The sequence below is a fragment of the Salvelinus fontinalis genome, chromosome 9, assembly GCF_029448725.1.
Source record: "Salvelinus fontinalis isolate EN_2023a chromosome 9, ASM2944872v1, whole genome shotgun sequence".
In the NCBI taxonomy this organism is placed as follows: Eukaryota; Metazoa; Chordata; class Actinopteri; order Salmoniformes; family Salmonidae; genus Salvelinus; species Salvelinus fontinalis.
The window spans coordinates 50,418,670-50,443,325 of record NC_074673.1 but is presented as its reverse complement, the minus strand read 5'-3'; the positions used below and the strand labels follow the sequence as shown (position 1 = coordinate 50,443,325).

Below are 24,656 nucleotides of genomic sequence, written 5' to 3'. Positions count from 1 at the left end.
CAAAAATGTTCTATTCCACCGCCATTTACTTCAGTTGTAGAATGTATTTGTTGCATTGATAAGGAACCTGCAGGTAGGCATTTCGTTGGATGTATACCATGCACATCCCATGCAGACTAATGAAACTTGGGTGGGGGTCCGAAATGGCACCCTGTAGGGAATATGGTGTCATTTGGGATAAATCTTAACATTAAGGAACAGCTGAAATAAAATAAAAAGGGGCTTGCAAAGGCATAATTCTTGTTCATTAATATCCAGGAAGCAAGTCAGAGGAAATAAAATACAGACCACATTCTTTATTGTACAGAATTTATCAAGTAGAAAGTTCAGATTAAATCGTACAGGCGCAAAGCAGCAAGAGTGACAGTACATTGCAATTCCAAAATTCCTGATAAACTAGTATAGTTTCACACCTGAGATCTTCATAAGGCACCAAGTCTGGACATCGGTCAGAACAAGTCATACAGAGATCCAAGTCATACATAGAGCAACACCCAGACAAACAAAAAAACAGTTGTGCATGTTGTTGAAGTCCCTCACCATTCCAAAAGGCTCTTGTGCACAATATATAGTATACAGTCTGAGCCTGTAAGGCAAGTGTATAGTATTAGCTTTCAATGGAACTACTATCATTTAGGGCATTCACAGCTCCATATAAAGCCTTCAATGTGCATGACTCCCTCTCATTGGACGTGATCAATGCCAGCATGAACTGGAAGGCATGTGGATAACGATTACATTTTATAGGGGGGAGAAGAAAGAAAAAAAATACTTCAAGTTTAGACAACTGAAAAAGCGAAATACATCAGTGCAACAAATCCCACCACATTTTTTTATTTATTTTCTAAATACACAAAATTTAAATATGCACAAAAAGCCAACACTCTTGATTGACAATAACTCAGCTAGACAGTTAAGGTGAACAAGCTGGGGGGGGGGGGGGGGGGGGGGTGATAGCTTGTAAACTTTTCAGGCACAGCCAGTGTGTAAACTGCACTTCACACTGTGCGAAGTACCTGAAGATGTGCCTGCGGCTTGGTTTTACGTACATGTATAAAAATATATAAAAAAAATTGTCCCGCCACCATCCTGCTTACAACAGCAGAGTCAACGAAAATCACCCTGTTTAAAGGTCAAATGAAGATGTTTCTCAATATCAAATATGTTGTTTTGGGTAACAAGTAAATTTCTGTGATTGTTAATTAAAATGGTCAAAAATAACCAAAAATAGCTTCTTAGCAAAGGGAAATTGCTCAAGCAAGGATTTTGCTAGGATTGTCTGGGAGTAATCAGTGAGGGGACTGAAAATTAGCAGTTATTGGCAGAAAGTTTTGGAATGCTTTCTTATTGGTCTATTAACTAATTGACTGCATGGTGACATCGCCATAGAAGACCAAAACTCTATCCCACCAAAACAGACTGAAGTTCAGGCGGTCTTTTCAAACAGCTCTTACACTAAAAGGTTATTTTCATTACCACAATTTCACAGTATTATTCCAACCTCAGTGTGGAAACGAATATAAAACAGGAAAAATCACATTTGACTCAACTGGGCCTTTAAAGATTCTTCTCTGCAATTATTTTTGGTCACAGTTATTTTTCTATTCCCTGTGCTGAGAGCAGAGTATGTATTTGTCGCAGCCACTTTGTTAGAGCTGCCGTTTTGGTTAGAGGCGTTATCGCTGAACCACTTCATTCAAAAGACGTGTCATGTTATGTCAATATGGGCTCCGAGGAAGATATCCGTTAGCTTCAACATACAAAAAGATCCTCAAAACACACCCGTGAATCATTCGACATTACTAACTAATGGACAGTCAGGGCTAGTCAGTAGTAGTTCTATGGTCAGCTTTCATTCTCCATTATTTTCTATGGGGGGGGGGGGGGGGGGGGTTCTTATTCGCTCTTCAGCCTGTCACTCTTCCCGTTACTCTGGTTGGCCAGCTCCCTCAGCTTTCTCCTCTTCAGGTAGCCAGTACGCTGGGCTCGGTTCATCCTTGCCCCAAAGTAAATGACCAGGTTGATGGGCACCAGGACAGTGGTCAGCCAGCCCTGAGGACACACGGACAACAAAAGGTCAGAGGTTAGCTGACACTCAGTGTGGACATAAACACATTGAGGGCGTATTCACTCTTCAGTGATGTGAAACTGGTCGCTTCTACATGACAAATCGATCATATCAGTTCTACACGTCACATTTCTATAAGAAAACGGTAAGTTCCACACCAAACGGAGGAAAACCGACTGAAAAGGGAGGGACTACGTGGGGTGTATTCAGTTAGGGGTCTTTCACACCAAATTGGTTTGATGTGGTTTTTCCTGAACTCTGGCGCGGTTACCCCCTTGGGTAGCTTCGTTTGGACTGGTAAACGTTTAAAAAAAAAAAAAAATCGCCACTCTGGAGCACACTAATCAACGCACTGCAGTTCGCTCAAAGGGTGATCTCTGGCTCGGTCTGATTCAATTCGTACCATGATGCGGTTCGCTGCAGGTGAGAACAGTCCGGACCAAACATCGGACAAGAACCATAGTTGCACATTACTATTGGTTGTTTGACGGGAAGCATTTGATGAAATGCATGGAGAATCATAACTTGAGCTCTCTGAAACATTGTGCGTAGCAGAGCATTTATGAGCGCATCCGACGCAGATTAGAGGAGACGGGGGCTATACAGTAGGCTATTGAATATAGCCCATTCCTGTCGCAGTTATAACAGCTATTGCGCAGGTTTCTCCTGCATGTTGTTGGAAGACCAAAGCGAAAATATGAAGTTTAGGACACATAAGTGATGCTTGATGATAATCCTACTGTAAACGGATTTAACTTGATAACATTTGTCCAATCAACAAATGACTTGCATGGACATGTGGTTTTGATTACGCATTTTTTCCCCCTGTTTGACAAAGTTAACCCAGCCAGAACAAATGAAATACAACGTAACAAATAGTCTAGCTTAGATTTGAACCATAGCTCAAAATTGTGTAAAAATTCCCTTAGAGACAAAGACCGTAGAAAACAATGGCAAAACTTTCTGTAAAAAAAACTATTTTTTCTTGGACAAATTCAGGTAAGTCCCTCCAAGTTCTGTTCCGTTTGGCTTACCATTTAGTTGCTAGTAAACATACCCCTGGATTTGTCCAACAAGAAGAAAAAAAAATTGAAGTTAACAAAAGCAAAACAAAAAAGGGAGATGAGCGGTGGAGCCGTACCATGACTGCGTGGGGGAAGTAGCCGTTGGTCTGGTCCTGCAGTCCGATGGTTGTCAGCTCAGCAGCCACATAGCGCTCCGGGGTGGGCTTGTCCAAGGTGGGCTTCCTGATACGGGTCATCTTGGTCGCCACAAAGAACGGCAGCACGCTCTGAGGACAGAGGTTAGCTTAAAATGAGACAACGTATAAAACACAGCAAATGTAGCCACGTTAAAAAGAGACGAGTTACACTGAGGTAAACAAAGAACAGTCTCGTAGCGTGAGCCATAAAAACAGAGGCATGACTGTACGGTTCTGTGCTGAGGATCAGTCAGGAAGAAGCCATACTAAACTACCTTTGTGGAACTGTCACACGTCACGAACTGGAAAGCAACTAGTAGCGAACAAGACCATGTTCAGTACACAAAACATTGTTGAACTTTGCAGATAAGGTTTTACATAATACAAGTATCTGAATGGTGGCCAACATTGTGTCCTGCTGAATGTGGCCCAGGTGAACAGGACGACTTCTCACCTGGACAATGATTCCCTTTGCCTTATACTCCTCCTGAAGTCCCCGGGAGAAGAAGTCCACAAAAGCCTAAAGGAGCGAACAAGAAATACTGACCATTACCACCTACGAGAGAAAGTGCTTCCCCCACTGAACTGTGAGACTGGGATAACCAAAAAACAGCTTTGCTAATAATACTAATTTGCCATCATATCTATATGTAACAAATCCTACTATAGAAAATATGCCTGCAGTATGATGGGCACCACAGGAGGTTGGTGGCGCCTTAATTGGGGAGGACAGACTTGTGGTAACGGCTGGAGCGGAATAGTATCAAATACGGCAGAACACATGGCTCCCGTGATTGATGCCATTCCATTTGCTCAGTTCTGGACATTATGAGCCGTCCTCCCATCAGCAGCCTCCTGTGATGGGCACCAATAACTTCATTTTTATTGTGCTTTTCAATACAAGTAACAAAGTGCTTCACATCATTAAATAAAATAAGTACTAACAAAGAAAGAGGGAGAAGTGCCAATTAAAATCTATGGAAACAGGGTGTTTCCAGGGTGGATTTGCACTAAATCTGCAAGCCTGACCACCTCTGGGAGACCATTCCAAAGTCTAGGGACCCTAATGGAAAATACCCGGTGACCTTTTTGTTTTCAACCTAGACTTTGGAATGGTCAACAGTGCTTTACCAGGGGACCTCAGGCTGCGTTTTGGCTCATATGGGAGAGAAGTTCTGCAATGTAGGTTGGGGCTAAACCAAATCTAGCCTTAAACTTAATTTTTATACAAAAAAAAGTACAAAGGAAAAATAAGTGGCTGGTAGCCAGTGTAGAGCAGCTTAAAAAAAATAAAATAAAGTGTGATGTCACATTTCCGGGTGCCTGGTAAGAGCAGTACTGCAGCATTGTGAAATAACTGGATGGAGTGATTATAAAAATGGGTACAAAAAGATTTAAAGTAATCTAGGCGTGCGGAAATAAAAACATGCATAACTTCAAATCAATGACAGACTTGACTTAAGAAATATAGCTTAGATGTTAAAAAGCAGGACCGGATCAGTCTAGAGCAACACGAGAGAGTCACACCCACCTCTCCAGCCGGTCAACAAGGACATTATGATAAAGTGTCAAACACAGCACAGAGATCCAAAAGAACTAGAGAGCATTTACCGGCAGAGACAGGTCATTATTACGGACTTTCAATAAAGCAGTTTCCGTGCTATGACGCGAGCGGAAGCCTGACTTCATACTCAAATTGCTTGAAAACAACTAACATCTTGGATAAATAAGGAAGCCAAGAGAGGAGTCTATAATTATTCAGGGAGGAGGTCTAGACTGGGCTTTTTAATTAAGGAGAGGTCAGACAGGAGCAGTTTTAAAATAGTCCGGAAAGGAGCCAGAGGTCAGGGAGCTATTTACAATAGACAGAACGCTGGGGACAAAAGTCATAACCTCTTTTAGTAGGCTAGTAGTGATCACACCCAAGGGGCAGGTCTTCAGTATCAAGGAGGGACATGCGCAAAGGAGCAAAAAGGAAGCAGTAGACAGTCTCAGAGTAGTCGTCTCAAGTGCCTCCTGACCAGAAACACTGTATGGGGCCCAGCTGCTGTCAGTCTAGGATCTTATCTTTTCTGTTAAGACTGAAAAACAGTGTGAAGTGATCAGGGGATGCAGGCATGTTATTGTTGTGTGTAAGACAATCGTCATCCACAGAATTGGATTGTGGAAGTACTCAGATCAGGGTAGGGTGGAAGTACTCAGATCAGGGTAGAGAAGTAGTTCACTCTTGCATCAACAGCAGCAAATGTAACTTCTCAGATCCTTAATTAGCTCAGAATACTGGAAGTAAGGTCTTCCATTTAGTGTTTCTGTGTTACATTCTTTTTTTTTGGGGGGGGGGGGGGGGGGGGGGGGGTATATCTGGTGCCTAGATAGCCAGTATTAAGGTTTGAGGTCAGGCTAGAATGAAAGGCAGCCGGCGCGTGGGAGAGAGAATCTGTAGAGTTCAAAAAGTACTTGCACTCCAAACCATTTTTTTTTTTTTAAAGAACAAACTAGAGGCCCGAGATGCAAAAACAGGAACTGAATCCATCCTCGAAAGCATAAGTTTCAGATTTATGCCTTCATCAGTGCTGTACCATTACTGCTGCCAGAGTCTGAAGTCAGCAGACATGTTACTGAAGCTGTTCCACTAAATCAGTGTGAAGACAAACTGAAATCAGTGGTAGGGGACAGAAAAGCATACTCAGACATTGACAAGCAGTTGTGCAGTTAAATGATGCAATGTATATAAAGTGTGTGTATTTAAGGTGTAAACGTAAGACCTCCACACACACACACGACTGGCACTTGCCTTGGAAGAGGAGTATACAGTCAGAAGAGGGACGGGGTACATGCCACTGGCAGAGGAGATGTTGAGGACCACACCTTTGGACCTGAAACAACAAAAATCAAAAAGGATATTTTTTTTCCCCCCCCCTGCCATGGAGTGCCAAAAGAGCCTCCTGTCCGTCACAAAAGAGTACAAGCAGCCTAGTGCCACTGTAGACTGCCATACACACACTAATCATAGTCGCTGTGCGGGTTGCCATGACAGCGGCTTGCTTACGCATTTAGCACTCCGGTTGCTGCAGTGATGTAGTGAAAACGGGGTTGGTTAGCCCCTCACGGCACTAAATGTGCCCCGCCTTCCCATTGGCACAGAGAGCCCATGTGATTCGTCAGAGCCAATCGGAAGAGGGTGCACTTTGTGTGAATTGAAAAGCAGCTGGTCAGAACAGGGAACAAAGGGATAGAAAGAAACAGGGTAGAAAGGCATCCTCTCTATAACACTGTTGAACTCATGTCCTGAACATTTGAAGCCCAGGTCTTCATTTCATGGTCATTCTAAAGTTGAGAATTTAGGCTTTTCTGATGTAGGTTCCAGCGTTAGGACAGCCTTGGTGCCGGCCTGTTCCTTAATGAAAAAGGAACAGCAAGCAGTGGGATGATAGCGGAACAGACTGTAGACCTAATATTATTTTGGGTACCTAAGGATTTGTTTTAGTGTTTGTAGTTTTACAGTGAGGCACAGCTTTGTCATGTGCATGAGCGTGTAAACCCGTTTTTTTTAAAGAATTACATCTGAGAACCTTGTTTGACCAGTCAGACACACTTGAACAGACTATCAATAGCATCAAAATAAAAAGTTAATGTTCATTTATAATGTGGCAATAGCACTTAAAAAGAACTCACCTCTCTACCATTCTGGGCAGAACTAGTCGAGTCATCTGAAAAGGGAGCACGGAAAGAAAGGTGAACTCCTGAGCAAACAGTTCGATTACCTGACAAAACAGCATGGTCAGGAATCACACTGGCTGTGCCAATACACATCACACATGAATGAAGTCATATGGGACACCATTATACGTTTCATTTAATGCAAATATTTAACTTCAAGACAAATTTCCATTTCGATGGATGCTAACACGACCTATACATAGTTATTTTTATAAAATACTGAAATGGCAAGGGAATGAAGTCATACAGGACCAGCGAGGAAGTTCACATTACTGCTACAGATTTACCCAAGCGGCATTATGGGAGATGTATAGCACACGGGTACATTTCAGCCGTGTAGGAGGCAAGGGCGAGCGAGAGAAGGAACGAGAGAAAGCGGGGGAAGAAATGGTGGTGCGTGGGTGGTGAACACAGACAGCGTTGGTGTAGTTCACCGTTGCTCTGGGAACCACAGGCAGCACGGCAGCAACAGTGGAGGTAGGAGAAGAGGATGAAGAGGAAGCGTGAAAGATGGACGCCCATCGACATGCCACCTGTGCCACTGTACGGTCGACACATTGTAACACTAAACTCCCTGAACTTTGCCGCAGACCGACAGTGCACGCAACCTGTGCAATAAAATACAAATAAAAAAAAGAGCTGAAAAACTAGATGAATATCTATGGTATAGACATGCATAGCTGCCCAATGGTATAGATTTATACACACAGAACTGCTACAGAAGCAAGAGAACTCTTACCTGGCAAACGGAGGTCATGTTGACATTGATCATGTTGGTGATGAACTAGAATGAAGAAAAAGGAGCTTTGACACCTACTCTCTTAACACCAAATGCAAGTAAGCGCTTGCTATTTGCTAGACAAAGTACAACTAGGAACTTTGGCTGTGTTAAACAGGCAGCCCTGTTCAATATTGATATTTTGCCCAATTACTGGTTAAAAACAAATAAGTAAAAAGCTGATCTGATTGTTCAAAAGAACAATTAGTAATTTTACTTATTACTGAATTTGGCTGCCTGTGTAAAACAGCCTAATTGACACTCAATTGGTTTCGAAGAAGTCTCAAGTAATGTGTTACCATGTGTCGCTCAACTACACAGAATTAACTCCAGAAAAACTCACGTTGTCCAGGTCAGGAATATGCAGGAAGTACTCAGGGTAGGGATAGGATATTCCCACATTATTCACTGTTGAATAAAAATAGAAGCCAACAAGACCATTGTTACTGCAAATAAGAACATTCTAACTGATGGCGTTACACTTCCAAACCACCAGGAGGCACCAGGAGGCAACAAGACCTCACAAGAGAACCAGGCATTCCATTTTTTTTACAATATTTTTTTTTAAAGGGGCATATAACCGCACCTTAAACTGGAAAAGCAAGCCAAGCAGCACATGAACTTGTATGCCCTCTCACAAAGAACAAAGCATTACCTGAATGTGACAGTCACTCACCAAGAATGTGGACAGACATCACTTTCTGTACGAACACATCCTAATAAAAACGCCTGAGAAATTCAAATAAAAATCACTAGTAGGCGGCTAATTGCAAATGACGACACTGCCCCAATAGCATTCCACTTAAATTGCTTTGGCTTAGTGTCTCCAGGGTTAGAACTCAAGACTGACTGTGGTACGTGTTGGTGTTAAGTAAAACGCTAACATGCATTTTACAACACATTGTCAGTCTGTTCTGGAAATGTACTTAAAATATATATATTTTTACACACTTCTGCACGACTACGGACAAATAAAAGCACAATGGCAATAGTGTGTGCCCGCAAGAGTAGTTTCTCAGTGTTGATTATGAGACCGATGACATTATTGCCTTGGTAGGGGAAGGCAGGCATTGTAAATAAGAATGTTCTTAACAGACTTGACTAGTTAAATAAGTTGTTTGTGGGGGCAATGTACAAAACATTAGGAACACCTGCTCTTTCATGACAGACTGACGAGGTGAAAGCCATGATCCCTTATTGATGTCACCTGTTAAATCCACTTCAGTGTAGATGAAGGGGAGTTGACAGGTTAAATAAGGATTTCAAAGCCTTGAGACACAGATTGTGTATGTCTGCCATTCAGAGGGGGAATGTGCAAGACAAAATATTTGATTGCCTTTGAACGGTGTATGGTAGTAGATGCCATGCACACTGGTTAGAACTCTGCTTTGCACGCTCAGTTTCCTGTGTGTCAAGAACGGACCACCACCCAAAGGATATCCAGCCAACTGTTGGAAGCATTGGAGTCAACATGGGCCAGCATGCCTACGGAAAGCTTGAGGCACCTTGTAGAGTCCATGCCCGGACAAATTGAGGCTGTTTCGAGGGCAAACGGGAGTGCAACACAATATTAGGAAGGTATCCCTAAAGTTTTGTACACTCAGTGTAAAGCGAGAGAATAATGTAGTGTGGGGACAAGTGGTATACACAGCCACACGGTGACGAAGGCCAGACCAAAGGAACACCTACCCAGGACTCCGATCTCCAGTCCAGCCAGTCCAGCCTCGATCTTTGGGTAGATGTCCGACAGGCCAAAGTCCACGGCGATGGTCTTGGTCTCCACCTTGTACTGCTCCTCTGTGGACAGGAGGCAAATAGAAGATAATCACACACTCAGCAGTCACCCCATCAAACAGGTGGTACCCTTTCAACACCAAAAAATCCATTGAAAAAATGAGCAGTAAATATAGAGAACTCCTCAAACAGGAGGGGGCGCCGTGTACCCACTAATAAAACCTGAAAATGCCTGACGCTTTCCTTCCATCGATATGCCTGCTGCAATTAGCATGTATAAAACTTGTTTGTCTGATGGGCAACCCGGTAAGTTCCAAGAGGAAAGATCCCAGGATGTGCCATTCAGAGGGATACGCAGGCAGCCGTTACCACTGCTGGATAGGGATGAAGTTTCCACAAGAGAGTAGAGAAGTCTAGTGAAGAGATACAAGGCTGGGCTGGAATATCCCCATGAACCGACACACCCTATTCATGAAGCTATATTTAGCTAGTGACATTGATTTTTTTATTTTTTTTCCTCAAAGGGTCCAAGACTGAGGGGGAAAAGAGTTGGAATTGGTCACAGGGTTTGTATGGGGATTGGGGCTGCCAGATTAAGCAGGTTTGGGTTAACAGGTTCATTGTGAGCCATTGAAGAAAAAAAAGTAAAAGGTGACTAGAGGTACAGAAAAGGGATCGTTTGTTGGCACAGTGATTGGGGATGCCAGATTGAGGGGGGGGGTTAAGTTGCCAGGCTGATTGTTCGAGGGGGAGGAGTGCCAGCGGTTTGAAACCTTGAGCCCTGCTCGTGACAACCCATCACCCCACTCTGACTCGTCAGCACGACAGGGGGACATTGCACCCAAGGTGACGGCTTAGGAGACCAGAATCCAGTCGCTTTTACGGATGAGAATATCAGAAGGCCAGAATATCTAAGGTAATGGTGCTGTTTTCCAAAATAAAGGATCATCCATTCAAACGCAGTGAGAAAACCTGACCACTGACTCAGGCAACCAAACGATTTTGGTCATTTAAAATAAAGACTCCCCTTTAGTCAGTGTGCCGGTATCCTTTATGCATTTAATATTTTTATATACGGCACCTGAGAAACAAATTGCACAGCACTGAGAATTTGAGGGTCTTCGCCATGTTCAGGGGCAGAAACAGATTTTTAACTTTTCAGCTCGGAGATTCGATCTAGCAACCTTTCGGTTACTAGTCCCACGCTTTAACCACTAGGCTACCTGCTGCCCACTTACCAAGCTGCATGGCGACATCATCCAGCTTGCCCTGGGACCGACTGATGAGAATCATGGCGAACCCTTTACGAGCGAGCTGAGAAAGGGAGCAAGAAAGATGGGATGAGTCGACTAGAACAGTATATCACAATCACTGAAGACTATATTAAACCAGGGAACTCTACAGTTCTTTAAAATGGAGACTTACTAGATTCCTATTGAACCATGTCACGGTTGCCTCAGCCAACTACAGTCTTGGCTAAGCCTTCACTACTGCTCTAAACACATGCATAGGCCATTGACAAGGATGTGCCAACTCAACACGGAACTGCGTGAGGAGCTGAGTGGTAGCCTTGTTACCACCGCTCTTGTTCTTCTATCCTCGTGGAGACCGGAAATTCCCCAACGTCCCCACAAGGATAGTCAAACAAGATATTATCCCAGGTGGGAACATTTCCCAGAAGGACAAAGACCTTTTTTAGCTTAGGGGTTAGGTTTAGCGTGAGGGTTATAATTAAGGTCAGGCGTAAGGGAAAATAGGATTTGGACTGGAAATATTAGGTCCCCACAAGGACAGAAAAACAGGTGTGGGTGTGTGCAAGAATCCTTTTCCACAATAGACCTGGAAGAGCCCTCCCTACCACAGCCTGTGCGTCACTAAGCTTTTCCAATGGAGGAAATTAAATAAAGGGGTCATGCAGGAAACTCACCTCCTCCGCATAGACTTTACCGATGCCGTCTGTGGCTCCCGTCACAACTGAAAAAAATTAAAAATAATCAGTACTCATGGTTGCATTGTTTCGTACATTCGTTTTGGACCGATGCCGCGACTGAGCATTCAACTCAATTCATTGTCAATGAGAGCTGATGATGGTCCAAAGTGCATTACTGTGGCTTGGAAATACAATGCCATTCAAAAAAGGACGACAACTAAATTAGTAGGAAAACCTTTTGCTGTCATCAGATGACGTTAGCTAGCTAAGATTGAGGAGAGGCCACCAGATTTTAGCTAGCTAATGTTAGCATTGCTAGCTATTTTTGACAAACTTTGCTAGCTAATGACAACATTGCCATCTGTCTAAAGTAAAGTTGACATGCTGCTGGCAAAGTCGTTTCCTACTAAATATTTGACTACTTTGGCAATATCATCGTATTTCCAGGCACTATAGTGGAAATCAGAATAAACAGTAGTTAAGCCCAGTCATTCTGGACAGAGGCAGTCACCACTTTAGGGCACCACTATGGTGCCATCGAGGGCAGCTTGAGAAGGTTCATAACAACGGCATGACGCAACCGAGTGACAGGCGTGCAACCTATGAAAGGGTTTCGTTTACATTTTTGCAGCCTGGCTCCAAGTCACTATAACTGAAACAGTGTAGTGGGGAATACACAATATATTGGGGGTCCCACAAACACATAAGTGTCCTCATGTAATTTCTGTCAAGGCTTTCAAAGAAACTAATTGCAGAGAAAATTGTCTTAGCCGAAATCATGACACGCCTTCATTTCCGGTCAGACTGCTTCTTTGGGGGATCCAAACAGCAACAGAGTTTACATAGTACTGTAGCCTTCACGGGTGACTGGATAGCATTTTTTTTATATCTATGACAAAAGCAAAATCAGCTGAGACGCACCCAACAACCTTGTTCGTCCTTTATAGTGTGGTACCTAATAAAAACTTAAGTCTAAATGTTACTGTTAAGCTAAAACTACATTTTAAAACAAGGCCTCTAAACAATGCTCTTTTACAGTTGGCCGAAGAGAGTTCCATTCAAAGTGGTTGCAAGAGACTAAAGACAGTGGAGGTAAAGCAGGATGGCTAGAGGTACAAGGAGTCCGGACGGATGTTCGTGTCATTCTCGGCTGGCTTTGTCAAGACAGCGTACAGCTATATTTAGCCAGCTTCTGCCCATCACATCACCCCTATTCCATGCCTGACTGATCGGCAGTCACACCTCTTTCTAACACTAACCAAAGCCCCCCCCCCCCCCCCTCCCAGATAAGTGGGCACCAATACGTACTATTCCCCCAGCACTACGAAATAGCACAGAGGAACCAACCCAGGGTTGATGAAAAGATTCAGACAGGCAGTAGCCATTCTCTGGCACGAAGCTGGAGGGGGAAACAAGGGGGGGGGGGGGGGGTGATGACGAACAAGGAGCACGAGAGAAAGCGTGGAGGGAGGGAGAACAGGGATCCTAGGGGCGGCTAAAAATAGAAACAGAGAGAGGAAAATAACAAGTGAGTGAAAGGAGGGAGAAGAGAGAGAGCGCGCAGTCAAAAGTGAAGAGAAGCAGATTCTGTTTTTTCCCCCCGCCCATCTTAAGAATGAAACGCTCCTTGGCAGAAAAGCCTCAATGGGCAACTGATTGCGGCGCATCAGTCTGAGACTAGAGGAGATGGTACACTCCCCTGCACAAGGGGCTACGTGCAGAGTATGGCCAGGCTAAAGATGACAGTATACCAACACATCCCTCAAAAGAAATGCCATAGTAAGCTAATCTACCTACACATACTGTATATGAGCAACAGAGGAGCTGTATGCTAGATAGTGAGCCACGCAGTTGGTCGTGAGATATATGCCCGATTAGGAATACACCAGGAGAGTGCATGATGCCTACACAAATTGCACATGTAATTTCATCTACGGTTTGTTAAAAATGGTGGCACATCGTTTTGTGAACACAACAGCATAGGTTCATTATGACAAGGGCAGTGTTGTCAGGACTGGAAGTTCCTGCACTCAAGAACTCCTTGAACTTCCTCCCCCGCCCTGCTTCACCCGAGACTTGACCCAAAGTTCAGGGCACGTACACCCACTCAGCAACACATTCTCTTTCAGGGAACAACGACCATATAGTCCCATGGATTGGTTGGACGAACCAACAAAACAAGACAGACTGAAACAAAAAGAACGGAATGGGCCGAGGGGGGTGGAAGGAGAGGTTCTGAATCTGCACCGACCGCATTCCAGAGATATTAACATGTGGAACAAAGGGTATGCAACTCACTAGAAGTTAAATTCCTATGGAATCCCATAGGAACTGTAGGGCGCATGTTTGTTTTTTTTTCACCTGTCAGGGGAGGAGTAGTTTGTCTGTACACTCAAGTGCATTACTGCTTACACTTTTGCCACTGCGCGGTTTCATGGTCGCCGGAATGTAGTGTGTTCATGTGGGAATAGAAGACGGGAGACTGAGGGATGGGAGAGGGGTATTCACGAGACACAGGGTGAGTGGGAGGGAGGAGGAAGCACCATGTTCGCATACCACGCCATCTGCCTACAGGAACGATGAATAGGAGAGAGGAGACGAAGGGGCAATAGGAATATAAACTGGGTTTTGAACCCTGATTCCACCTCAACAAAAAAATAAAGACCATTGCAGATTCAAGTTAATCGATGGTTTTGCAGCTCGGAATGTCCTATGTAGCCGCTTCGCGCGGCTCCTGTAACTCCTGGATGGCTACACCGCTCCCTCATATTATAGAAAAGAACCATGCCCTCAAACTAATTTTGGTAAAGATGAGAAGGACAATAACATTTTTGGCAAGTGGATATCGTAATTCATGGCACCCTCACTGTATATGTGGCAGGTCAGTGTGCCATTCCGGACGTACCATTATTCCCTATGAAGTGCACTACTTTGACCAGGGCACAAATAGGACTCAAAAGTAGTGTACTATATAGGGAATAGGGGGCCATATCAGACACATCCAGACGTGACTTACTATCCCATCACCCCCATTGTGCTTTGCGCTACAATGACAACCAATGTTAAAGACTTGCATTTACTCATTCTAACCAAAATACTCTGATATGTAACAGAAAGAATAAAATAGATTAAACTCAAATCTGTTGGTGAGATCCTGGAATATATATATATATATATATATATATATATATATATATATCAAAACACATCACCCATTCAGTCAACATTTCCACCCATTGGACCCAGAAAGGAACCTTGTGTCCAAATTTCCCATTGTTAAATTCACGAAGAGCACGATTTTAAAATCCCCGTCACGTGAGTGGAGCATTACGGTCAGTGACGCTGCACACAGGACGGAGCTACGCAAGCAGGCACACAAGTGACACCACAGCGACTGGCGCACGTAACAAAGGTACGGAGGGACGAGCGGTTACTTTGTCCATGGACACCTTTTTACTGTTGAATTTGTTTTATTCCAAGTCTAAGAGTATACTGAGTTAGTTCGTATAAAGGAAATCAGGCAACTTAAAATTAGGCACTAATCTATGGATTTCACATGACTAGGCAGGGCTGCAGACAACTTGGGAGCCACGCCCAGCCAATCAGATTTAGTTTCTACCCACAAAAGGGCTTTATTACAGCCACCCCCCAAGTGAAGCCACCGGATGTACAGGTCCTTGGCTGGCTCGGTTACACTTGGTCTGCAGTTGAGGCCGGTTGGACATGCTGCCAAATTCTTTAAAAACAAGGTTGAAGGCAACGTATGGTAGAGAAATAACCATTAAATCCTCTGGCAACAGTTCTGGTGGACATTCCTGCAGTCAGAATACCAATTGCACACTTTGTGCAACAAAACTACACATTTTAAAGTGGCCTTTTTTCTCCAGCACAAGGTGTACCTGAGTAATGATTATGCTGTTTAAAATCAGCACTTTGTGCATATGGGACATTTCTGGGATTTTTAAAAAATAATTCCGCTCATTAAAAACATGGAACCAACACTTTACATTTTGTGTGATATTTTGTGTTCAGTGTAGAATGTCTCAGAGGCTCAGATGTGTCACTCCCATCTCTATATATTTCAGACAATAACACATTTTCAATGCCATTTTGGTTAAGTTATTCCCTGGTGGAGGTGTGGGGGGGGGGGGGGGGGGGGGGGCTTAAATTGCACTCGGCGCTCAGTGCTACACATCACGTAGCCGAGGTAGTTGCTGCATATCGACGTTCCCACCTCAGAGGCACAGTGGAGCTGCCCCTGCCTGTCGCCTGCTCAATATTCATATTGAGGGCTAAAAAAAGCAGCACGAGTTAAAAATAGCAGCGAGGAGCCGAGCGCAGCCTCGTCTGGATCTCGCCTGCCTGCCGCAGCACCTGAATACCAACAAGGAAGGAATGGACACATGTGGGGGGGAAAACTGGTATGCCTAAAAAACGGGGTCTACACTCTGCAATGCATCCCAAAAGAAAATACAGAACGGCATTGGAGCAATCATACTTATTTCAGCATCCTATTGCAGCACCGTTCATGGCTGTATATAATATAGCGCTGTAGCTCCCGAAAAAAAAAACTGCCCAAGTCAAAATGGGTGCCAAACTGAAAGTGGATCCCCATCCCTCACTAAAGCCCCAATTAACATTCGTGGAGAGGATGCGGCCCTCGTGTTGCCCCTCTCCATTCCTCAGGAACTGTTAAGTCATTTGTCGTACCCCTGTCCCTCCTATCAACGAGCCAGCCCTCTGCCAGAGAAAGGTGTGGTAGGGGGGCGGGCTGCAGTAGAAAACCCAACGCGACCACCATCCCTGCCTTCACCCACCTCAAACAAGTTGCTTTAAATAACACAAAGCAGCAAGTCACATGGGCAAAAATAAATAAATAAAAAGTCGACAACTACTGCTTTATGAGCCGAGAGCAAAAATAAGTCTACTTCGAGCCGCCCACGACCAAATATAGCATCTATATTTGAGTACAGTGTGCAAAAATAGCCTCCCAGTCACAGGCTTGTTATTTTCCTTCATATTGCAACTTCTCACGGGGGATAACTTTTTTTTAAGTCAAAGAAATGGAAGGAATTCATTTCAATGGACAATAAACTGTCGCAGATATAAATTTGATCACCAGAACAGGCTTTCTTTACAACCGTGTAACTATGAATCCCAGTGGTGGTCAGTGCCGTTTATGATGAGGGAGGACGGTTATTTTTTCCATGAGCATGGCCTTATTTCTATTACAGCATGTTGGATGACTGTCATTCATATTCCATTCACCCAGTTGAATGTAACACCAATAGGTTTAGGCTACTATATGATACTCAAATTTTCCCTATACCCATCATGAGGTTGCTATAACCTAGCCTATGAATGAAAGTTTACAACGTAGGTGCACACAGGTCGAGATTAACCTTGTGTGAGACTGACACATTCAATACTGCTTTTCACACTCTTTCCTGCATCTAGCTTATCTAGGGTGTAATCATTAGTCCAGTGGCAAACGAGTCTATTGGACAAATTCAGGTATTTTTGATCCCCGTTTCGTTTGCTTACGTTTAAGAAGAACGAACACGCCCCTGATCATAGCAGCCACGTTGTATTCATTCTAGCCTCTATGCATTCTCCTCCTCACATTTTCCCTTTGTTTGTGGACTTCAATATACAACACATCAGCTGTATGTGACCAGGCGGAAAAGCCTATCCAAGCAAAACCATATCATAACCGCTACACACAGCCTACATTGTTGTCACCATATTAGCTAAAGTAACGGCCTAGTCAACATAGCTTGTAGAACTAATGCATTAGTAAACACGCTACAATCATGCAGTTACACTGGCACGCCCAGGTGACAACAAATTAATACAACCAAAAGCTTGACTTGGAAGAGTTCCAGTATTGTGTTGGATAGTCAGTCAGCTAGCTAACATAGCATCCCTCTGAGCCACTAAACTAGCCAGCTGCATTTGCTAGCTAAGTGAAACTGAAAAGATAGAAACTTGCATTTCCATTCAAGAAATGTATTTGTTGAAACTGTTGAATTATTGTCTGAGTCAACTACTCATCACATTTTATGCAATGCAGTGCTAGCTAGCTGTAGCTTACGCTTTCAGTACTAGATTAATTCACTGATCCTTTGATTGGGTGGAGGACATGTCAGTTCATGCTGCAAGAGCGCTGAACTTCCGGAGGACATCCTCCATCCGGTCATAATTACTGTGTAAGTCTACGGAAGGGGGTGAGAACCAAGAGCCTCCTACGTTTTGTATTTTAGTCAATGTACCCAGAGGAGGACGGATGCTAGATGTCCTCCGGCTACACTATGGTGCTACCCTACAAAGTGCTGTTGAGGCTACTGTAGACCTCCATTGCAAAACAGTGTGCTTTAATCAATTGTCACGTGAATATATTTAGAATGGTTTTATCTAAAAAGGATAACTTCAATGCGTTTCCATTTTTATGAAATTCACTGAGGATGGTCCTCCTCTTCCTCCTCTGAGGAGCCTCCATGATGAATCCCTAGTTACCCCATTCCATGAAAGTCTAGACTTGAAATTGTAGTTGTCTAGATTCAGATGAAAGTATATTATCGATCACTACATTAATGTTACCTAACCTTATCTGCAAGACAAACTACAACTTTAAAAAGTCTAGATTTAGCAGGTTTTTCTGCAGAGGGGTAACAAAGCGCACAAGAGATTTCAGACGCCGCAACAGGAGACAGCAGGAAAACCCAGTAGGACAGCGCTATGATGCCCAGACAGAGTCCGAGAGAACAGAGCCCATGTACTGCACTACATAGGGTGCCATTTGGGACACAACCATTGAATCCTAACCCAATGCCCATCTTACATTCTCTTCCAATAAGGTCTTGGTTATCAAACATAGTGGAGACACACGCCTCGTCAACAGTGTGCAAAGCTCTGCAGTTAAGTGGTTTTGCCAAGGAGATAATCAATAACCTAAACTCTTGACTGTAGAGCTTCACACAATGTCAATGCAGGTCTTTAATCTTTCACCGTCAACGTTGTGCAAATCTTCTCCACAAGGTTCTCAGAAACCAAGACATCATAGGAAGTCTGTGCAAGAGGAGAATTGGGTTAGGGTTCAGAGTTATTGCCTAGGGATGTACCTATTCCAAAACCCAAAAATTCAACTGAAACAGAGAATAGGCCTTAAGGAAGTTGATTTATGATGCAATACAATCACAGGTGTCACCACATTGTGTTGTGCATGCACGGACTTGCCGCCAACTGCACTGATGGACTCTGGTTCTGGGCATGTTGGGCTACCAAAATCAACAAGAACCTTGTGCAGTTCTATGCAGTGAATAGTATTCAATTCACCCCATTACAACTATACTGCTAAGGTGTCCTCTCCTAACTTGGCGGAAATGTACCTCATGCACCTGAGCACTACCACCATCCATTACTAAAAAAAGTGGAATTTATTTTACCCTTATTTAACTAGGCAAGTCAGTTAAGAACAAATTCTTATTTTCAATGACGGCCTAGGAACAGTGGGCTAACTGCCTTGTAAAAAGCTGTCGTTCTGCCCCTGAACCTTGTCAGCTCGGGGGATTCCATCTTGCAACCTTCCAGTTACTAGTCCAACGCTCTAACCACTTGGCTACCTGACGAAAAAAAACTGGTATTAACACATTTATTTGAAAAGAGCAGGTTTAAACCAATCTCATTCATACACGTACCGAATAGTCTGAACAAGTGGACTGGAATAGCAGTATTTCTTTGATTGCATTTATTTATTTGAGACTAAGTGCAAACATGGGCTATTTACAAAAAAATAAAAACATTTCAAAAAGAAACCGATGGAACTTCCTTTTCTAACAAAGGAAAACGAGTCGTGACAGTGGAGCGAGAAGGGGGGGGGGGGGGCTCGCAGAGGGCAAACAGAGGGAAAGAAATGAATGAGAAATTGATAGGAAGAGGGATAGAACAAGAGAGATGGAGATAGGCTGGCTAGGGAAGGAGTGACGGGGGCTTGAAATTAAGAGCTACAGCTTTCTCTACCCAGCAGCAGCACATGTCACAGAGCGTGTTCGTCACATGAAACGCAACGCTGCTCTCTGTCTCCAACCATCCACCATCACTTTTTCACCCCCCCCCCCCCCCCCCCCCCCCCCCCCCCCATTTACAACACTAGGGGGAAGCACATTCACAAGCATAGATGGAGTTGCTGACCCTTCCTCAGTGACCAGCAGATTTCATTCACATACAGTACCAGCCAAAAGTGGACACCTTACTCAATAAGGGTTTTTAATTCTTTACATTGTAGAATAGTGAGTACATCGAAACATATGGAAAAAGTGTAAGACAAATACAATTATTTTTTATATTCTTCAAAAGTAGCCACCCTTTGCCTTGACAGCTTTGCACCCTTGAATTGTTTCCTTTCCATGCATTTGAGCCAATCAGTTGTGTTGTGACAAGGTAGGGGTGGTATACAGAAGATAGCCCTATTTGATAAAAGACCAAGTCCATATTATGGCAAGAACAGCTCAAATATGCAAAGAGAAACGACAGTCCATCATTACTTCAAGACATTAAGGTTAGTCAAACCGGATAATTTCAAGAACTTTGAACGTTTCTTCAAGTGCAGTCGCAAAAACAATCAAGCGCTTTGATGAAACTGGCTCTCATGAGGACCGCCACAGGAAAGGAAGTCCCAGAGTTACCTCTGCTGCAGGAGGATAAGTTCATTAGAGTTACCAGCCTCAGAAACTGCAGCCCAAATAAATGCTTTATAGAGTTCAAGTAACAGAAACTGTTCAGAGGCATAAGTCTGGCCTTCATTTATTTTTTTAACCTTTATTTAACTAGGCAAGTCAGTTAAGAACAAATTCTTATTTTCAATGATGGCCTAAGAAAATTGTTCAGGGGCAGAACGACAGATTTTTACCTTGTCAGCTCGAGGATTCGATCTTGCAACCTTTTGGTTACTAGTCCAACACTAACCACTAGGCTATCTGCCACCCCCAAATGGGTCAAATTTATGGTCAAATTCACTACTAAAGAAGAACCCACTACTAAAAAGACACCAAGAAGGAGACTTGCTTGGGCCAAGAAACACGAGCAATGGACATCAGACTGTTGGAAATAAGTCCTTTGGTCTGATTAGTCTAAATTTGAGATTTTTGGTTCCAACCGCCATGGCTTTGTGAGACGTAGGGTAGGTGAACAGATGATCTCCGCATGTGTGGTTCCCACCGTGAAGCATGGAGGTGTGATGGTGCTTTGCTGGTGACAGGGTCTGTGATTTATTTAGAATTCAAGGCACACTTAACCAGCATGGCTACCACAGCATTCTGCAGCGATACACCATCCCATCTGGTTTACGCCTAGTGGGACTATAGGACAATGACCCAACACACCTCCAGGCTGTGTAAGGGCTATTTGACCAAGAAGGAGAGTGATGGAGTGCTGCATCAGATGACCTGGCCTCCACAATCACCCGACCTCAACCCAATTGAGATGGTTTGGGATGAGTTGGGCTGCAGCATAAAGGAAAAGCAGCCAACAAGTGCTCAGCATATGTGGGAACTCCTTCCAGACTGTTGGAAAAACATTCCAGGTGAAGCTGGTTGAGAGAATGCCAAGAGTGTGTAAAGCTGTCAAGGCAAAGGGTGGCTACATTGAAGAATCTCAAATATTTTGATTTGTTTAACACTTTTTTGGTTACTACATGATTCCATGTGTTATTTCATAGCTGATGTCTTCACTATTATTCTACAATTTAGAAAAGAAAAACCATTGAATGAGTAGATGTCCAAACTTTTGACAGGATGTGCATGTTCCTTACAATGAATGAAAGAGCACCTATTCATGACAAGTACACGAACTGAAAACCTTTCGCATGTCACTTTTAAACAACTTTCCCTTCATCAAAAGATGAATTTCCCCACATCCTTAGGCTGTTGCCATGACAGGCAACCAAATAAAAGGGTCCTTTACATTTCGTAAGAACTGACCAGTCTTCCATGTCACGCCGACACTAACTCCTGAATGGCTACACCCATCCCTTATAATATGTAACAGTTCCAATCTCTGAATAAACGAATGTTGTCAAGGACGGGGAGAAAACGGGATAAGAAGAGTTAGAGGTTGTGTGACAAGGTGCACGTCAAATGCCCTGTAGAAGTCTCTGCCCATCAACGTCAATGGATGAACTACACCGCAGAGAACCTAGTCTCCCTAATGTTGAATCCAATTTCAATTACCTTTTCATGAGCTACATCCTAAGAATAACCTTTCAAAGTCTCCTACACCGTAGCGTCGTCCATTCAGTTAGATTTACAGAGGCAAAAACACCAACCCTAAAATCTTACTCCCTGGTTTGATCCATGCCTCTAAAAAGTTATTAGAAGCTTCTGTACTGCCCCCCCCCCCCCCCACCCCCACCCCCCCCCCCACACACATGCCATGTATATCAGCTGCAGCACACTGGTTATCCTTATGTAAGATGTGCTGCTCTGAGCTAATGAAGAGGTGGGGAGAAGGAGAATTTCTACAAGACAGACCGGTCGAGTCTAGAAATAACTTCTTTACATGTCTCACATTTAAAAAATAAAAATAGGGATCGCTGAGCTCTATGAAAAGTATATTCAACCCACAGAACATGCTGGTCATTTCTTAAACAGCCTCAACTATTCATTTTTCCCCAAACAAAAACGTCACATTTTTTGGATATAAATGTTTTACGTAGATCACTTGAATTTCATAACTATTGGAGGACACTGCATACCACATAAGATGCTATAGTTAAGCAAAAGCTTTAGTCTTTTACAGACGATGGATAAGGCAGGAGAACAAGAGGGGATGCCTCCTTGAGTCAGGCAGGGTGTATGACTCCAAACCTACCACCAGGGGTCCCCTCCACTCAGGGAACAACAGCCTCGCTGGAGCATCCAAAGGAACGCCAGTGAAATTCTTGCGTAGCTCGTAAATCAAGTATGTGCGCAAGAGATTTAGCCAATGTACTGGCAGGCTACAGCAAGACACATGAAGGTTGAAAAATGGGGACTAAAAAAGAATGGAGATTTGAGAAAGTCTCCTTTCATGAATTTCTTCACTGGTGACATTTTAGCAACACTCTCGGGCCTGTATCCCAGAAACAGATTAAGCCTAGTCCTGGACAACAAAAATGTGCAATTGAAAATCGTGTTTTTGTAAATGTACTTTTAAGCCAGCTGTCTGCATATTGCAAGACATGGCATATCCAAGATGTGATGGTCCCGTTCTGTGCACTTTTGTGGCCTACCACGTCGCAGCTGAGCCGTTGTTGCTCCTAGACGTTTCCACTTCACAATAACAGCACTTACAGTTTGACCGGGGCAGCTCTAGCATGGCAGAAATGTGACGAACTGACTTATTGGAAAGGTGGCATCCTATGACAGTGCTATGTTATAAGTCACTGAGCTCTTCAGTAAGGCCATTCTACTGCCAATGTTTGTCTATGGAGATTACATGGCTGTGTGCTCGATTTTATACACCTGTCAGAAAAGGGTGTGGCTGAAATAAGCAAATCCACTAATTTGAAGGGGTGTCCACATAATTGACCTAAGTATGAATACATAATTTACAAAAGTGTATGCATGTAAGCACACTGCTTTTTAGTCCAGGACTTAAGTCCGAGAAACCAGCCCTCGAGGTAGAACTTGCGTTTGACAGGTCTAGGGTCAGATATCCAACCTTTATTCCAAACCTTAGCCATAGGGGGAGAACTTAACTGATACTGCATTAGTGGTTTGGGGCTACTTTTACCTACTCAGCTACCAGTACAGGGGTGCGTGCACTGTTCTGACAGTGGCTTTGGGCAAGTGGAACTCGTCAGGCAAGATCTGTCACTTGTTTTAATAGCCAGGCCATGGGTATTGCAATGGGAACTGTGCATTGAAACCTGAGCTACATGCAAATCAAAAAAAAAAAAAAAAGATGCCAAGTTTGCTAAAGGCCCTATGGTACACACGTTGCAATAAGGTAACTTTATACTCTGTTGAAGATGCCAACAGACAAATAGGCCTACAAAAACATGTGGTATGATATCCATGAACAGGTAGCCTGGTCCCAGATCTGTTTGTGTGGTTTAAACAATGACCATAGGAGTTGGCAAGACAGCACAAACAGATTTGGGATCAGGCTATAAGAGAAGAGGCTGTAAGGTGACTTCAGTGAGTGAGCATGCATGTGTGGTGCAACCTGGCTGCTAGACCTGTGCTTCAGGATCAGGAACCAGTTTCTCCATACCCTGGTGCATTGTCACCTCCAACTGCTGTGCATACTCTAGGGACTGTCATTGGAAATTAATTTGAGAAGAGACTAGTCAGACTGGTACTCTTATGACTGTTGGTTTCAGGGTGAGGCATGCATATTTCACAACAAAAAAATGTTATCTATAAATACCAAGGTAGCACTTTAAACAAAAAAATAGCACCCCCACAAAAAATGAAATAAATCCAATTATCAGTCAGAAATTATTAATGATAACATTACAGCTTTTCATTAGTATATAGTGATGGAGGCTAGCAGCATGCCAAACCTCAATGTGCAACAATAAATTCGGAGATGGGCTGCAAGAGTTAGATAATAGTTACATTCAAGCGACCATTCAACGTGAGCGCCATGACATGATTTTGGAAATGTGTCGCAATCTATGACAAGGCAATGACCGATCACATAGCTAGAGCGCCGATGTCCACTGGTACCCCGAAGCATATAAACCAAGAGAACATCAAACTATGCCATTACGCATTCAATAAGCATCCCACCAATGCGACACATGTTGGATTCCTTCATCCAACGCACATGACATTCATTTTAAACCAAATAAAAAAAGCCATCCAAACCCAGAAACAACTTTAGACAAACGTACGTCATGATGCAGAGAGAAAGGTGTAGCTTTAAAAACAATACACCGTCATCGTTTTGGATAAGAGAACGTAAAGGATGGTATGGGGGGCGCAAATTGCGCAGCAAGACGAGAATGCGCTTTTGTTCCAGACGCAGTAGTATTCTCGAAAGAGAAGACTGGATAACTGGGTCAAGCTAGGCCAAGGCTATTTCAACGAGACTAGTCTCCACATTATGCAAAGACACGATCCTAAAATGTCTTAACAGCGAATATACTCTTATTTGACCAGGACGGCGACAGAAGCCCCTAGTTTAAACAAAAAAATAAACTTGAAAAACACAGGATATGAGTTAGACCAAATACAGTTGG

General features: G+C 43.5%; 1 protein-coding gene across 12 annotated transcripts in view; it reads right to left on the bottom strand.

Annotated features, from left to right (window-relative positions):
* Nucleotides 1-276: 276 nt before the first annotated feature.
* Nucleotides 277-24,656, bottom strand: part of LOC129862791 (very-long-chain 3-oxoacyl-CoA reductase-A-like) — a 60,318-nt gene continuing 35,938 nt past the window's right edge. For all 12 annotated transcript variants that reach the window (XM_055934761.1, XM_055934760.1, XM_055934764.1 and 9 more), the window contains 10 exons: nucleotides 11,429-11,475; nucleotides 10,740-10,815; nucleotides 9,457-9,564; nucleotides 8,111-8,175; nucleotides 7,729-7,773; nucleotides 6,945-6,979; nucleotides 6,064-6,145; nucleotides 3,724-3,789; nucleotides 3,210-3,359; nucleotides 277-2,052 (listed from right to left, as the gene is read on the bottom strand). In XM_055934761.1, coding sequence (XP_055790736.1) covers nucleotides 1,897-2,052; nucleotides 3,210-3,359; nucleotides 3,724-3,789; nucleotides 6,064-6,145; nucleotides 6,945-6,979; nucleotides 7,729-7,773; nucleotides 8,111-8,175; nucleotides 9,457-9,564; nucleotides 10,740-10,815; nucleotides 11,429-11,475 — 830 coding nt within the window. In that variant the 3' untranslated portion in view covers nucleotides 277-1,896. The remainder of the gene's footprint in view (nucleotides 2,053-3,209; nucleotides 3,360-3,723; nucleotides 3,790-6,063; nucleotides 6,146-6,944; nucleotides 6,980-7,728; nucleotides 7,774-8,110; nucleotides 8,176-9,456; nucleotides 9,565-10,739; nucleotides 10,816-11,428; nucleotides 11,476-24,656) is intronic.